This window comes from Parasteatoda tepidariorum, chromosome 10 (genome assembly GCF_982258835.1).
Source record: "Parasteatoda tepidariorum strain Cologne lab strain chromosome 10, Ptep-v5.0, whole genome shotgun sequence".
Classification (NCBI taxonomy): domain Eukaryota; kingdom Metazoa; phylum Arthropoda; class Arachnida; order Araneae; family Theridiidae; genus Parasteatoda; species Parasteatoda tepidariorum.
Genome location: NC_141764.1, coordinates 37767580 through 37782463, shown reverse-complemented (window position 1 = coordinate 37782463; position 14884 = coordinate 37767580). Strand labels below are relative to the sequence as shown.

Below are 14884 nucleotides of genomic sequence, written 5' to 3'. Positions count from 1 at the left end.
TGTCCAAGAAATTGGATCGTCTAAACAGGCCTTAAGTCGTCAAGTATTTATTTTATTAACTGACACATTCTATATTCCTTCACACTGAAACTTTCACAAATATTTCAATTCTTTCACTATATAATGCAGGCACGAAGCATGTAGAGCATAAACATACAAATTGTACATCGAAGTTTCCAGGTACTCAAAACAAAAATATATCAGGGCTACAAAAAAATTTATAAACAATTAATAAATCTAAGTCAAATTTTGTCTCGTCTAAAAGACGTAAACGAGAAGAATTATATTTCGGCAATTTCGATGTTCGATACGGGGCTGCATTTAATTAACTTCATGCTAATTAACATTGTAACTTATGTAAAGAATTTTTTAGCTGAATTTTAACATTCCATTTAGCTTATTAACGATCAACAGGCCCTGGCGTCATAGTTAACATGTGTGAGTATCCATAATCTTCCTCTTGAAGAGCAAGTACACAATTGTGACAAACTTCGGCAAAATTAATAGGATCAGACGTTAAATAAAACGGCTGCTTATTAAAGCTTCTCAACTCTGTTAAAGGGTGCACCCGCACGCACTTTTCCGTAGTAGTTACAGTATCAGGATATGGCCACAGAAGTACCAGGTTCGATTCCAACTGTCATCAAAGAACATCTCTCTTGCACCCTCTGTAATTACGGAAAACGTACAAACAAATCTTAATCCTCAGTGGACTACAAACTCATCTGTCTGAAACAACGTGAAGACCCAAGACGAAGATAACTTTTACAAGCATAATGTTAAGTTATGGTAAGTAGCCAGCCATAGATTTTACAAGAAAAATTTACTAGCAGATCGTTTTTATGATCATTATAGGTATACATTCATTTTATGGTCACTGACTGGAACACTTAGCTGGATTTTTTACAATTTGATCAATTTGAATAGAAACGCAGCTTATTAAGGTTGACATAATTATTGACATAATTTATTAAGCTTGAGGCAAATTTGCACTGCAAATATCTATCTATATTATATAAAACGCTAAGACGTACGTATGTATCAATAAAACCAATGATATTTCTTTTCTCGCGATGGCAACAGTTTTCATTTTTAATTGATAGCATTCGGCGCGCAAGAGCACGTAGTGAGCATCATATGTCTAATCGGGTGAATTCTCACCGAATTATCAAAAGAATTCTCACAAAATTATCTTCATCGAAGCTGCATCGGCTTCGATGAAGATAATTTTCATCCGGCGTTCAGTACTATTTCATATTGTTTTACAACACATGGTTTTAGCCCTCTGGTGCGAAAGACTTTAAAACAAAACTTACAACAGTCACTTTTCTCAACAACTGAAATTTAGAATAGTGTGACTAAGAAAAATATGCAAACTGTTTGCAATTTCAAATTAATATTGAAATGCACAGGTTTAGAATTTTCTACAGTAAAAAGTTTTCGGAACTTCAGTGTTCAAAAAAGTATACAAAAGCTAGACATTAAGAACGTATCCAATGAGCGAGCAAAGCGAGCATCGGATTGCGAAGCAATCCGAAATGAACTGCAAAAGCAGTTCCGGGGGTTGGCGAGCGCCAGCGAGCAGGGGGCGAAGCCTCCTAGTATTAATATTACTACGCACAGATGAACAATTTCTTTCTTTTAAATTGAAATCGTAATTGTTGCCTTAGAGTAAAAAAAAAAAAAAAATTTTTTTTTGGAACATATTTTTTTAATTAAATTTATTACCTGGTTTGTTCAGAAGCCTAAGTCTTCTTATCATTTTAGTTTTCCTCTCTCGCTCTATTTTAATGTTTTGTTATGGAGGATAATTATGAACAGTTTTTGCAAGGAGAGAACAAACACAGAGAAAAAGTTTTTTTTTTAAAAAAATAAAAGATTGAACTGTTTTTGCAAACGAATCGCTCATTTATATCAGGAAGGTTAATTTTTAATGCTACTCAAACTATTTTAATTAAAAAAGACGAACCTTTGGAAGAAATCTTGAGAACTGACAAGTTTCTTGTAGGATCGAGTATTAAATATCTTCCACCATGGAAACCCAAGAAGTGTATCAGCCAGTCCTTGCATTGCATCATCCGCTGACTGAGTAAGTTTCTTACTGAAATTGTTCTGAGATTTTGATGCATCCAAAAGACCCAATCGCATTCCAAAACAAACCAGGCCTACAGCTATAATAAAGAGTCTTGTTTCATAATTTATGTTTGGATTCTATAACAAGAATATTTCATTGCACAAAACTACAATTTTTTGCAATTATAATTACTAATTACTGCAATTTCAAAAATATCGGTTCTAAGAAGAACCTGAACCTATACACCATGCAAACTTTCTACTATATGAATAGGTTTTTAAATTGAACCATATTTAAGTTCAAATAAAATCATAATTTTAATTTTAAGTAAAATAAATCATCCCCACGACAGGGTTAAGGGTCAGCAATTTCATGACCATCGCCATAACATGTACTAACAGTAAGTGTTAGCCAACTGGTTTATATGAAGTATCATCGCACATCAAATTTAAAAAGATGATTTTAACTAATTTCTTATAAATTATTTTATAAATAACGATAAAAATATTTTAATTCATTAATCAAAATATAATTCACAATTGAAATTTTCAAAATGCAGTTTAAAAATATATTAAATAATATAATTAAACTTTTACCTTCTTCTGTATATCGATATATTTCATTCAAGAAATTCGGAATCTGTCCAGTTAAACTCTTTTTTCTCTGCATGAAAGCAACGAAATCTTCTGCAATTTTTTCCTGTCCCAATAAATAGGTTTGTGCAAAATGAGGAGATAACATAAAATTTGTAGCATCTCTGAGACGTTTCCACTCCTTTCCATTCCTGAAACAACAAGTAAACTATACAGGATGTTCTGTAATGACTACCTTTAATATGCATTTTTAGGAACTTCTGAAAAAAATGGAATAAAAATAGAAACGGAACAAAAACGAATGTAATTGATAATATTTTATGCCAGGTATAATAAAAGAGAGGTTTAAACAATCGAAATTTTTTTTATTAGTTAAAGAAACTGGAAAATTTTTCTTTTCGCTAAGATGCATTTAATCCTCACAGCTTCAATTAAACAGGTTTTTTAATAATTTCAATCCCTCTAATGCTCATATGGATATTAATAACGTTTGGCCCTAGTATTATCAAAAGAGTTTGATCCGAGTTATATCAATAGTGTATGGAAAAAATCATCAACTGCATAGCTATGGGAACCAGGCCAAGATACCGCCCAAGGAAAATGTGGAAGGACGTCGTTATTGATGACTTGGAAATATTGAAGATCCGTAGGTGGAGGGAGAAGTCAGAACAGAGGGCTGTATGGAATAGAATTGTGTAACAAACCAGGGCACACAAAGGGCTGTAGAGCTATAGAAGTTCAACAACTTATGATTATTTTGGTACCTAACATTATGAATTTTCGATACCTAACATTATGAATTTTCGAATGAATGAAGAGATTGTGTGCACTGCCATTTATGCAGATAATGGGTACTGCTCTATTACGGCCTCTATATGGTCGATTTTTAAGAACGCTACTTTGCACAAATCCTTAGCGATTGTCAATGTCGCAATGTAGTATTTTGCACAAAATTCTACCATAGAAGAAGCCCTTTTCCTACCCGGCCTTCCCCAGTTTGCTTTATTATGTTTCGAAACAGTCTAGGTTTTTTTTTCTTTTTTTTTTACCAACTTTAATATTAACTGGAGTTGGAAATTCCTAATACGTTTAATTTTTTTTACTTCAGTTTCGACGATGGCTCTAAAAATATGCAGTAAGGACGGTGATTATGAAGCATTTTTATTGGATTTAATGTACTTGGACATAAAATTCTAATATAAGAAACGTAAAAAAAAAAAGAAATTCAAATAAATAATGTAATTATCGTTTTGAAAATTAAATTTGAAATGGTTATCCGTAAATATTGACTGACAAAAAAATGTTCCTATGTCCTAAGACGTTAAACTTGCTTTTATTTTTAAAGAAGAGGCATTTAAAAAATTTTTTGTCTTCACTTAATATCTAACAATAAAGAACGCCTGAACATTTTTATTTTAAGACGCAAAATTTTAACTGATGTTAAAAAATCTTATAGACAAAAACGTAAATATTCGTCCTACTCTTGTTCAACTTCAAAAGAAACAGCTTTTCGCAAATTGTGTAACGGATTAATATTTTCTTCTTCACAATGACGCAAGCAGAACTCGTGACGTAATAAAATCTAATGAATCTCTATCCAGATTACGAAGAATGAGGCAACTGAACACAGAAGAGGCTCCGCCCTTTACGAGTCTATTGAATAATCTAATTTTCACACCTGAATGTAATCGATAATTTAGAAAATTCTTACTCCGAAACCAAGCCAGCACAACTGTAAACATCTTTTCTTTTGCTTCGATAAAGCTTAAGAGCTTCGAAAATAGGTCTTTTTGGATACAACATTTCCACTGAGTAGAGTCGCTGGATATCTTCGGGTCGAAAAAGCAGTACCATTCGAACACCGAGATCTACTCTTACGATATCTCCATACTTTTTGTGCAAGTCTAAGAAAGCTTTTTGAAGGTAATCCATGGAATAAGGACCTGAAATCATTAAAAGTATACATAGATAAACATTTTTTTGTTGTTTAAAAATGATTTAAAACTTCTCGACTAATGACATTTTTTTATTTAAGGGTTAAAAACGTATAAATTCTAATTGCTGAAACTTAAGCTATAATCACTTCAATGTAATTTTTACGCTGTGATAATAGATTTAAAAAAAATCGAAATAAAAAGTAATATTTTTAAAAACCACGTTTTTGTAGTGGAGAATCATAATTATAGAACAAAAATTTGAAAAACGAAAAACGTGGGGAGCATAAAATACATAGCAGTAATGTTATATTAGTGTGTGTATGTGTGCTCATGAGAATATGTGTATGTATATCTGTAATTGTATCTGAATGTGGATGTGTATGTGGAATATGTTTGTGTATATGCATGTGTAGGATGATGTATATGTGGATGTGGCTGTGCATGTGTAAGAAAATGTGTATATGTACTGTTATGTATTTCATGCTCACCACGTTTTTCGTTTTTCAAATTTTTGCTTTTTAATTATTATTCTTCAATACAAAAACGTGGTTTTTAAAAATATTACTTTTAAATTTGATTTTTTTTTTTTTTTTTTTTTTGTACTCACTTCCAAAATTTCAATTTTTTCACTCACAGTACACAAAACTTTTCAGCTGACACTAATTTGAAATAATCGAATCGACACCAAAAGACGATCACGAGAATATTAATTTTTCTTTAATTTTAATTTTATTTTACTTCGTATGTCTTTTTTTCTCTTCATTTTCATGCATTGTCGTCCAATTCTGAACTATGTGCTAAATTTGAAGTCTGTAACTAGTCGAGTTTGAAATCGATTACAAAATTCCACCCGAACAGACATACACGAAGGCAAGTTGATATAAACGTGGTAAAATATGTATAGACATTTCAGCAAGAGTATCAAAATTATTTCCATCTCTGTCATGGGATAAGAAAGAAAACTCATCCCAATCAGTCATCATCGATTAATCGTTATCATCCATTTCATACAGTACTACTACCTCACACACCTCTCGAGCCATAATTTGAGATTCGCATTATACTTATATATACTGTTGCTGGAAAAAGGCAAGCTCCGTCACCAATAAGTACTAGGACAGTAATCGGCACCTCAGCAGCGTTTATGCTTCAAATTTCTACGGTTATTTTAGAAATGATCAAAAATAAATGTAATAATAAATTAATATTAAATTAACTATAATAAATTAATTGCTTGATATCTAATCTCTTATTTCTATAAAAAAAATATAAAATTATTCTAAATACTTAACGAAAAACTAACTATTCGAAACTACTTAAATAATAAATAATAATCATTATTAATAAATATTACTATTAATTATTATTAGTAATTGTCATTGTTAAACATTATCACTTACACTACGTAATTATTACTTGTTATTACTTTTTATTATTGGAATCAGGGTTGGGTTTTTGACGTCAAAAAGTGGTTTTTGACATGAAGAGGGTATAATACTGGTTTAAACCGTCAAAAACCCGTCAAAAATGTCAAAAACTAAAGTTTGCCAAAAAAATATATAAACTTCAAAACTACCAACAGTTGCCATGCATTATATTGAAATTTAATTATACTATAGGTAATCAGCAGGTTTTCTTCTTCTTCTTCTTCTTCTTCTTGCTTGAGCTTGTCAGATATGTGGCACCTCTGCACATGTTGCATTTTGTACCATACTCCAAGCCCAATTTTTCCTAGTTCCATTGTCTCGGGTCGCCTACTTTATTAATATAGTCTGACAGTCCCTTAATGGAATTAAGGTGAAGCTCTTTAGGATATGGATTGCCTAAGGTAGTGAGGCGCGTAAGGGCGAGGGCATCACATTCGTATAGGATGTGATGTGCTGATTCTACCTCTTCACGGCATTTCCGACATATTGGTTCTTGTTCGAAAAGTCCCAATCTATGTAGATGTTTCCTGAAATGATAATGCCCAGTGATGAAGCCTACAATTGTTTGAATCTTCAATCTTGGGAGCCTAAGAATTTCAGAAGCAATTTTTGCAGAAGGGCTGCTGATCCTGCTTTTAGCATGTTTTTGTCCAGGAGAATTGCGCCAAACTTTGTTCATCTCCTGTTTTTCCCATCTTAGGACAGCCTTCTTTGTAGTCTTCATATTGATTCCACAGAAGGGTTCTGTTCCTATTGGATTGAAAGAGGATCCCTGTTTTGCGAGTTCATCAGCTCTTTCATTACCATCAATTCCCATATGCCCTGGTACCCAAATAAGAATGATTTTATTCCTTTTTGCCAGTTCTATTAGGAGATTCTTGCATTCCAAAACAATTTTTGATTTTACTTGAAATGAGTCAGCAGGTTTTAAAATATTTTTTAATTTAAATTAAGGTAAAATAACAGATTTAAAATCTCAGAAATTTATATTCAAATGCATGTGCAGAAAAATTTTGCACAAAATTTTTTTAAATATTTATATTTTGAAAAAAAAAATTTTTTTTTTGATACTTAAGAAAATTAAAAGTTTATTACTATGCATTTTTGACATATAAGGAACATATAACTAATATTTATAAGGAACTTACAAGTTATGTTGTATAAATACAAACTTGATACAAGTGTATGAAATAAATTTTTAATGTTATACCGAATATCTTTATTATCCAGATTGTTAATTTGAATTTAAAAGTAGTTATATTTGTGAATAATGATAAATATAATTCATATTGTTTATTATATTTATTTATAATTATTACACTTATCATTTTAAAACAATTTTTACCTCTTAATTTTTTCCTCCACTTGTATTAAGAATACAAATAATGCATATCTTGAAAGCAAGAAGTAATTATTCAACAGCTGAATATTTAGATATTCAACAAAACTATGTATATAGTATTCAGCAAAATGAAATTCACAAGTATTTGGATAAACTAAATTTTCAGCATAGTAAATGAATAGGCTGAATATACTGTAAATCGACACTAACTACTCTGTGTATTTAACAGAAAGCACTTAAATTTGTATTGTCTTATGTTAAAAAGATTATTAAGAAGATTTAAAAGAATATTAAAAAGATTTTTCTTTAAAAGATGTCTAATGTGCAAAACTGCTAATGTTTATCTTTAAAAATGTCTAATTTTTAGTATAATCTATACTATACACTAAATTTGGTTATAAATAAATTTCTTAATAATATCACTGCAGATTTTCAATAACACATGAAAATGAATACATAATATTACAAAAGATGTGAGCTTTCAAAAGTACAAGATTTTGGTTACTATTCAAAATATAAGTGTTTTCAAAATTTTAAATTTATTTTTTCTAGAACATATTTAGAAACACTATCTTTTATAAAAAATATATAAATTTTATGTATTAATTAAATTTCACATATAAATATAGGTTTTTGACATTTTCGACATTTTTGACAGTGAGGTTTTTGACGTGACGGTTTAAACCATGGTTTAAACTGTCAAAAACTGTCACATGTCAAAAACCTGCCAACCCTGATTGGAATGTAACAAAATGAATTTGAATTAACGTAAACTAATTTTTTAACACTACATAAGTTATTACTTAAGGAAACCTAACAAAATGAATATTAACTATAATGTTGCCAATAAATAGAGAAATACCAGAGTTTTTTTACCGCATAAGAGAAATATATGTATACAGAAAATTAAAAAACTTACCAGATAGGAAATTACAAAATATTTTTAAAATGTGTTATATAATTGATGTCAACAATGTACTATTGAAATAGAAACACATTAAAATGTGAGTATGTTAATATCATATGACTATTTAGTTTAAATTATTATCTAATTGATGAATGTGTCTACTTTGAAAGGTATCGTTGCTGTACTCGAATTATTTTATTATTGTATTCAAATTATCTTGACCTACATCCTACATAAGTTTCAACTTATGCAAGTATAACTTTCAACGCAACTACGATCTAAAGTAACGATAATATGATCATATTAACAGTAAAACTTTATGTTGCCTCTGAACTATGTATAATATACAAAGTATTTGTAATTTTTCACATACAATGTGCAAGCAGGTAAAAATTCAAAATAACGAAATATTATTTGTTTATTCCAGTTCTGATCAACGATGCAGATCGCCACAGCTGAGCGAGAACATAATCTAATTATTCTTTGTTTTTAATTTAAAGAGAATGAGGAATAGCATTTTCAATTTGAATAGAATAAAGAAAAACAATCACAAGTAGTTAGTTCTAAAGTACATTTTAATTCTCAATTTAATTATCCCAAAGTTAATAAGATAATAGACATAAAAGAATGCTAACGCTAGTGTTAATTCGGACTTACCAAATTTCCCGAATAAATGAAGATTCCCAATAACAGGCAGTCTAGGAGGTCCTGGAATGGAATTAAATGGTTTCACATCGGTTTTTTCAGCAACGGCTGTTGCTGTATTTCTGTAAATTCCACAGGTAGGATTGTGAATGCCTTTGAGTTGTACAGAAATCCTCTGTAGTGACATCATTTTAATCTCAAATTGAGAATCTAAAGCATGTATCTAAGAAGCCTAAAAGGAATTTACAATATGTATTAATTTTCAGAGGATATTCAAACAAAACATTGGTTATATTGATTCTCTAATCACATAACTACTAGCTATTGGAAAAAAACTTGTTTTAATAGTTACATCACTAGATTTACGGTCATTATTTGAAAGGAAACTTCGTCGTTCTTCTTATTCTACTGCTCTGACTGACTTTCTAGTGAATTTAACAACACTAGCTTTTTAAAACATAACAACAGAAAGTTATTTGCAAAATCCATTTTCCTATTAAAAAAAAAACATCTAAATTTTCTGATTAACGTCTGGAAAAAATTAAGTGCTAGGAATACTTTATTGCTTTGCTTTACTGAAATTACATACATTTGCAGGCCTGTGTGCTCAATTTTGGCTTATAAGCCTTTGTCAAGTAGAAAGACAGAGCATTTCGGAGAAGGACATCACGAAGAATACATCCAGGGTTACGGCGGGATTCGAACCTGCTACCTCCACGCTTGCTAGGAATAAATCTGGCCATAGATTGTAGATTGTAGAAGAGTGCGGCGAGCTCTTTGCGTTAGCTTATAGCTATTTCCATTTATGTAATCTGGCCATATAACGTTTGTTTATAGGTACAACTTACATTTGCAGGCTTGTGTGCTCAATTAAGACTTATAAACCTTTGTTAAGTAAAAGGACAAGTAGCACAATACAAAGAAGGGCTTCACAAATATACATCCAGCGTAACAGCGGGATTCGAACCCGCTACTTCCACGCTTTGGACATCGTTTGGAGGGCGATACCGCTCGGGCAGGAAGACCCCTCACGTTCCATTTTTAGACACAGAATGCTGAGCTTGTTCTGAATATCACTTGGAATCTTTTTACACCAAGCTGTTCATTAATTGTGCATCTGCTATTTTATGTTCTATTTTGTAACCAGTGTTGAGCAGCTGACCCTTTGGTCTTTTTGTGCTTCCATGCTGACCTTCACCACTTCGTTATTTTGAAACCAACCTAGAAAACAAGGACATTCTCGGATCAAGGATTGGAACAAGCTGTTTAATTTAAGTTTATTTTTATACCTGTATTTGCGTTACATGAAGAGGAAAACCACCATAATGTTCCACGTTAGCTTGATGTCAAGGAGATTCCTACCCATGATCCGTCTAACATGGGAGATATTCTAGGGATATTGGAGGGAGAAGTATTCGAATCTATAAACTATTGCCAGAATTTTCTATGTCTGTTAGATAACATGCAGATATGTACTAAATTTACCCCAGTAAGAATAGGGGCTAGGAGATTTTAATTGAAACTAAACAATATTTTGCAGTGTCTCCAGAAATCAATTTTTTTTAAATAGTTTTCTGTAGGTATTAAAATAACTCAAGCATGTACTGTATTAATCTTGTTCTTAATAATTAATCAACAGTTTATTTATAAATTAGTTTTAATCAATATTTTAATCATACTGAAATTTGTGACTATCTTTTTGATATTAATTAAGTAAATTTGGATGCAAAATTCGTTCAGGAAATAACTCTTCTAGAGGTGCATGTGCTCATTATTATGCAAATAAAAGCAATTTCAATTCAAATTTTACATTAAGTTAACTACATTTTACTATAGATATTTAATACAAAGCCCAAAATGAATTCTATAAGAAGAGAGCTTATTTATTATTTGTAATCAGAACTTCAGTGATTGGTTAGGATGTGAGGAAAAAAAGCTGATTTTTCGTATTCCCCGACCCAAATTATGTAATATGTTATATAAATGACTACTCCATTTTATTTGCCCCTTTTTATCTTTAAATGCTTTTTCAATTAACATTCTTTTCATATTACACTACAGTCCTGATTGCTGAGAAAACTTGAAATTTACATTATGGAATTATTACAGAAATATTATGTAAGAAGTATTATGAAAATTTTATTTATTACAGAACATGTTAGTTAACAAGCAAAGTGTTCCGTAATCCCCACTCTTAATACTCTTTTTTAGAATCCAATCTATTACATAAGATGAAAAGGTTCGCAATAGGTCACAAATTAGTATATATTGAAGGGAATAAAAAGAAAATCGCTTTTGATATCCAACAAAACAATACTGATAAAGGTGAAGTTGAAAACATGAAAACCTGTTTGATCACCGGATTAAAAGTGAGAATTCGGAAGGCGACTTTGAAACCAATTCTCAGCAGAGAATCAAATTGGTTTTGGTTTTTCCCTTCTTACCTTTCTCGCTAATTATTTAATAAGTTTGAATAAATTTTTTCTCGCTTAGATATTATTTCGAGCAAATTAATAGTTTTTTCGCGCAATTGTTCATATTTTTTTAACTTTATTTTCGACTAGGATTTAAAAAATATATACATCAAGAATGCTCGCTACTTTCCTCCTAGTGTTTATTTTGGTCATGAAATTTTCTCTAATAAAGTCAAATAAATGTTAACTATTAGCAAGGAAGTATTTCTAGACATAAAGTATCAAAAATCACGAAAATATTGCATATTTTACATTTTTCGCCCTTAAATCAACTAAGCATGTAACAAAAAGTAATGATTTAACCCTTTGACGGTCAGGGAAATGAGCAGTTTTCGTTTAATTAATTCGCGCAGTATTACGAGCAAACAATAGTCGAAAGTGGCAGCTATTTTTCACCGCTGTTCTACCGAAAATGTCACCCTTCTCTGGCGATGCCAACTGCTTCGCTTTCTGGAATTGTTATAATTTCGTTGGAGATGGACAGTTACGCCTACTTTTTAATAGAGTAACCAGTAGACTGTTGCTTTAACGTTGCATTTTATATGATACTTATAGTTTTTGATATTTAGTGGTGAAAAAATTAATTAAAAGCAAAAATATTAAACTGAAAGTAACTTGACTTTCGCTATCACTAGGAAATACTATTTTACAAAGCGCAGCAAGTTGGCTTCTCTGGAAGCGGTAGATAGCTCGCCTCACGCGTTTAAAAATTTCTTAAAGTATTCGTAGTACATAAATAACAGTTTTTACGTACTTTTCGTTTTTAACATAGTCAATGCAGAATAATTATGGCGAACGAGCTCAGCTCGTCAGCGCGCATTGGGGAAAAATTTCACTACCCGAGTAGTGCTCGTTACTAACCATTACGGTAGAAATCTTGCTCCCGAGCGGAACTCGTTTGCGGGCATTATGAGCCACGATTCGATTGCGAGCTGAACTCGTTCATAACCGTCAAAGGGTTAATAATACATTAATTTATAAAAACAATAATATGTAACTTATAATTTAAGTAAATAAAATTTTTAAATAATAGTTTATTTAATTTTTTTTTAAATTAATATTTGGTAAGAATAAATAATTCCTTTTGCTTATTGAAACTCGTGATATGAATTTGCAGAGTTTTAAAATTTCTCAGTGAGCTCAATAGTTAATTACAAGAAGTATCGAATAACTCAACAAAATATCATACTAATTTACAAGATTTTTCCAATTTTGTTCTTTTAAGAGTCAAGAAAATCCATGAGTGTGTTTACAAAACTTTTCTTCTGGCGTAGATTTAAATCACTATAATGACGTAAATTGAAAATAGTGACGTAAGTTTAGACGATTCTCGAAAATAATAAATCATTGTAAAATCGGTTAAATTTTTGGCATATAACCCTAGGTAAACCCTAAAGATTTATTACTTACAACTCCTGCAGATGGTCGACCTTGAAAAAAGCACAAATAAACACAAAGGGGAATAACTTTGTACAAGTCAAAAATATAAAATTTTAAAAGTTACCTGTTTACTTGAATTTTAAAGTGAAACAAATTCCTGTGATGTAGTAGATAATCCATAAAAAAACCGAAATGTATCAAAACAGTTCTTTTACCTCAAATTAAAATCACTATAATGACGTAAATTGAAAATAGTGAGGTGAATATGACGTATATTAAGACGATTCTCAAAAATAATAAATCATTGTAAAATCGGTAAAATTTTTGGCATATAATCCTAGATAACCCCTTAAGATTTATTGCTTACAACTCCACCAGATGGTCGACCTTGAAAAAAGCACAAATAAACACAAAGGTGAATAACTTTGTATAAGTCAAAAGTTACCTGTTTACTTGAATTTTAAAGTAAAACAAATTCCTATGATGTAGTAGATAATCCATAAAAAAAACCGAAATGTAACAAAACAGTTCTTTTACCTCAAATTAAAATCACTAAAATGACGTAAATTGAAAATAGTGAGGTAAATATGACGTATATTAAGACGATTCTCGAAAACAATAAATCTTTGTTAAATCGGTTAAATCTTTCGAATTCTAAGCCGCTTGACATATAACCCCAGATAACCCCTAAAAATTTGTTACTTTAAATTTCACCAGATGGCGGCCTTGAAAAAAGCACAAATAAACACAAGGAAAATAACATTAAATGAATCTAAATACAGTATTTTAAAAGCATGTAATCTTACTTGTGTACTTGAATTATATAGCAGAATGAACATGGATGGTGTTCTTGATTATCTATTAAAAGATTCCAACTGGATTTCTTGATGTAAATAATTCAGAACTTGTTCACGTATCGCGTAATAGATTGTAGCTAAATATTTTTCAAGGTTATGAAGAGGGTAACAGGAGCGGTTGAAAGGTGACAGTCGTTCTAAAAACATCCAAGCATCCTTTCGATAAAATTCCAATACCTGAGTCGCACGCAGAATTTTTGTTAATTTTCTTCTTTTAATTTCTTCGCCAACAATCGCCAAATTATAGAATTCGTGATTTTTTTAAAATTATTATTTCGTTTAAATTTTCAGAAATAGTAGGAAGAGGTTAAAAAAGAATTTTTTTTTCTAACGACATGAGATTTTTTTTATCATAATATATGAAAAGAATACATAGTTTTTTGTTTTTTTTACGTTTTAATTTTTTTTAAAATAAATTTGAAGTAACTTAATCATTGGCAAATTAGAGAGGGTGTAAATGACCCAATTGTAATGTCAATATACCCTGTATGTTGTAATGGCGGTTGCTCTCTACAAGCCCTATGGTCGAAATTATGAATTAACCTGACATTCTATAACTATACACTCACCATTAAAAATCAAAAACTTCGAACAAAATTTATCATTTTAGTTTAATCACGAAAGACAGATTATTACATCAAAATTAAAAAATTTTTAATTTAACTATCTTAAAAAATGTTGGTTGCTGAGTCCATATATGGCAATACTTTTACTTTCGTTACTTTTACCGCCGGTACAAGTAAAAAGTACGTACTTTTACTTGTACTTCGTTACTTTTTAAATTTAGTACTTTTACTTGTACTTTCGTTGCTTTTTTAGGGAAAAAGTACAAGTATTTGTAACGGAAATGTCGAATGAAATCGTTACTTTTTTCTAAAACTCGGAAATCTTTCTAAAAAAAAATTTTTAAAAAAATTAAATTTGAAAAAAAAATGCTTATGTTTTTTTTTAATTTATAAAATTAATGTGCAATATACATGCATTCACAGCTAACTTCGTGTGTTAAAATACTTTGACCTCCCGTGGAGCGCTTATTCAGCGTGGTTATGCACGTTCTGAGAAATTCTCGCAGCAGACTCAGTGACACCACTTTCGAAATGCAATTATTTTGCAAAATGAATAAAAATATTAATTAGCAAGTTATTTTCATTCATTTTCGAGTTTTATGCATTTATTTAATACATTTTAAATAAAAAATGTTTGATTTTGTTATTGCGTTTTTCAATTTTCTTTTTGAACTCACTAATA

The 14884-nt window shown here is 30.4% G+C and overlaps 1 protein-coding gene across 6 annotated transcripts in view; it reads right to left on the bottom strand.

The window, feature by feature from the left end:
• The window catches only part of LOC107454542 (cytochrome P450 302a1, mitochondrial), a 34026-nt gene that overhangs the window by 17391 nt on the left and 1751 nt on the right, over positions 1-14884 (bottom strand). The window contains exons 1-5 of one of the 6 annotated variants that reach the window (XM_043053206.3): positions 13586-13813; positions 8938-9157; positions 4379-4610; positions 2671-2858; positions 1970-2171 (exon numbers count right to left, since the gene is read on the bottom strand). In XM_043053206.3, coding sequence (XP_042909140.2) covers positions 1970-2171; positions 2671-2858; positions 4379-4610; positions 8938-9115 — 800 coding nt within the window. In that variant the 5' untranslated portion in view covers positions 9116-9157; positions 13586-13813. Of the gene's footprint in view, positions 1-1969; positions 2172-2670; positions 2859-4378; positions 4611-8937; positions 9158-9277; positions 9484-9514; positions 9691-12903; positions 13042-13224; positions 13384-13585; positions 13814-14884 lie in introns of those variants that run through there. The other 5 variants (XM_087153930.1, XM_043053209.3, XM_087153931.1 and 2 more) reach the window with 5 other exon arrangements.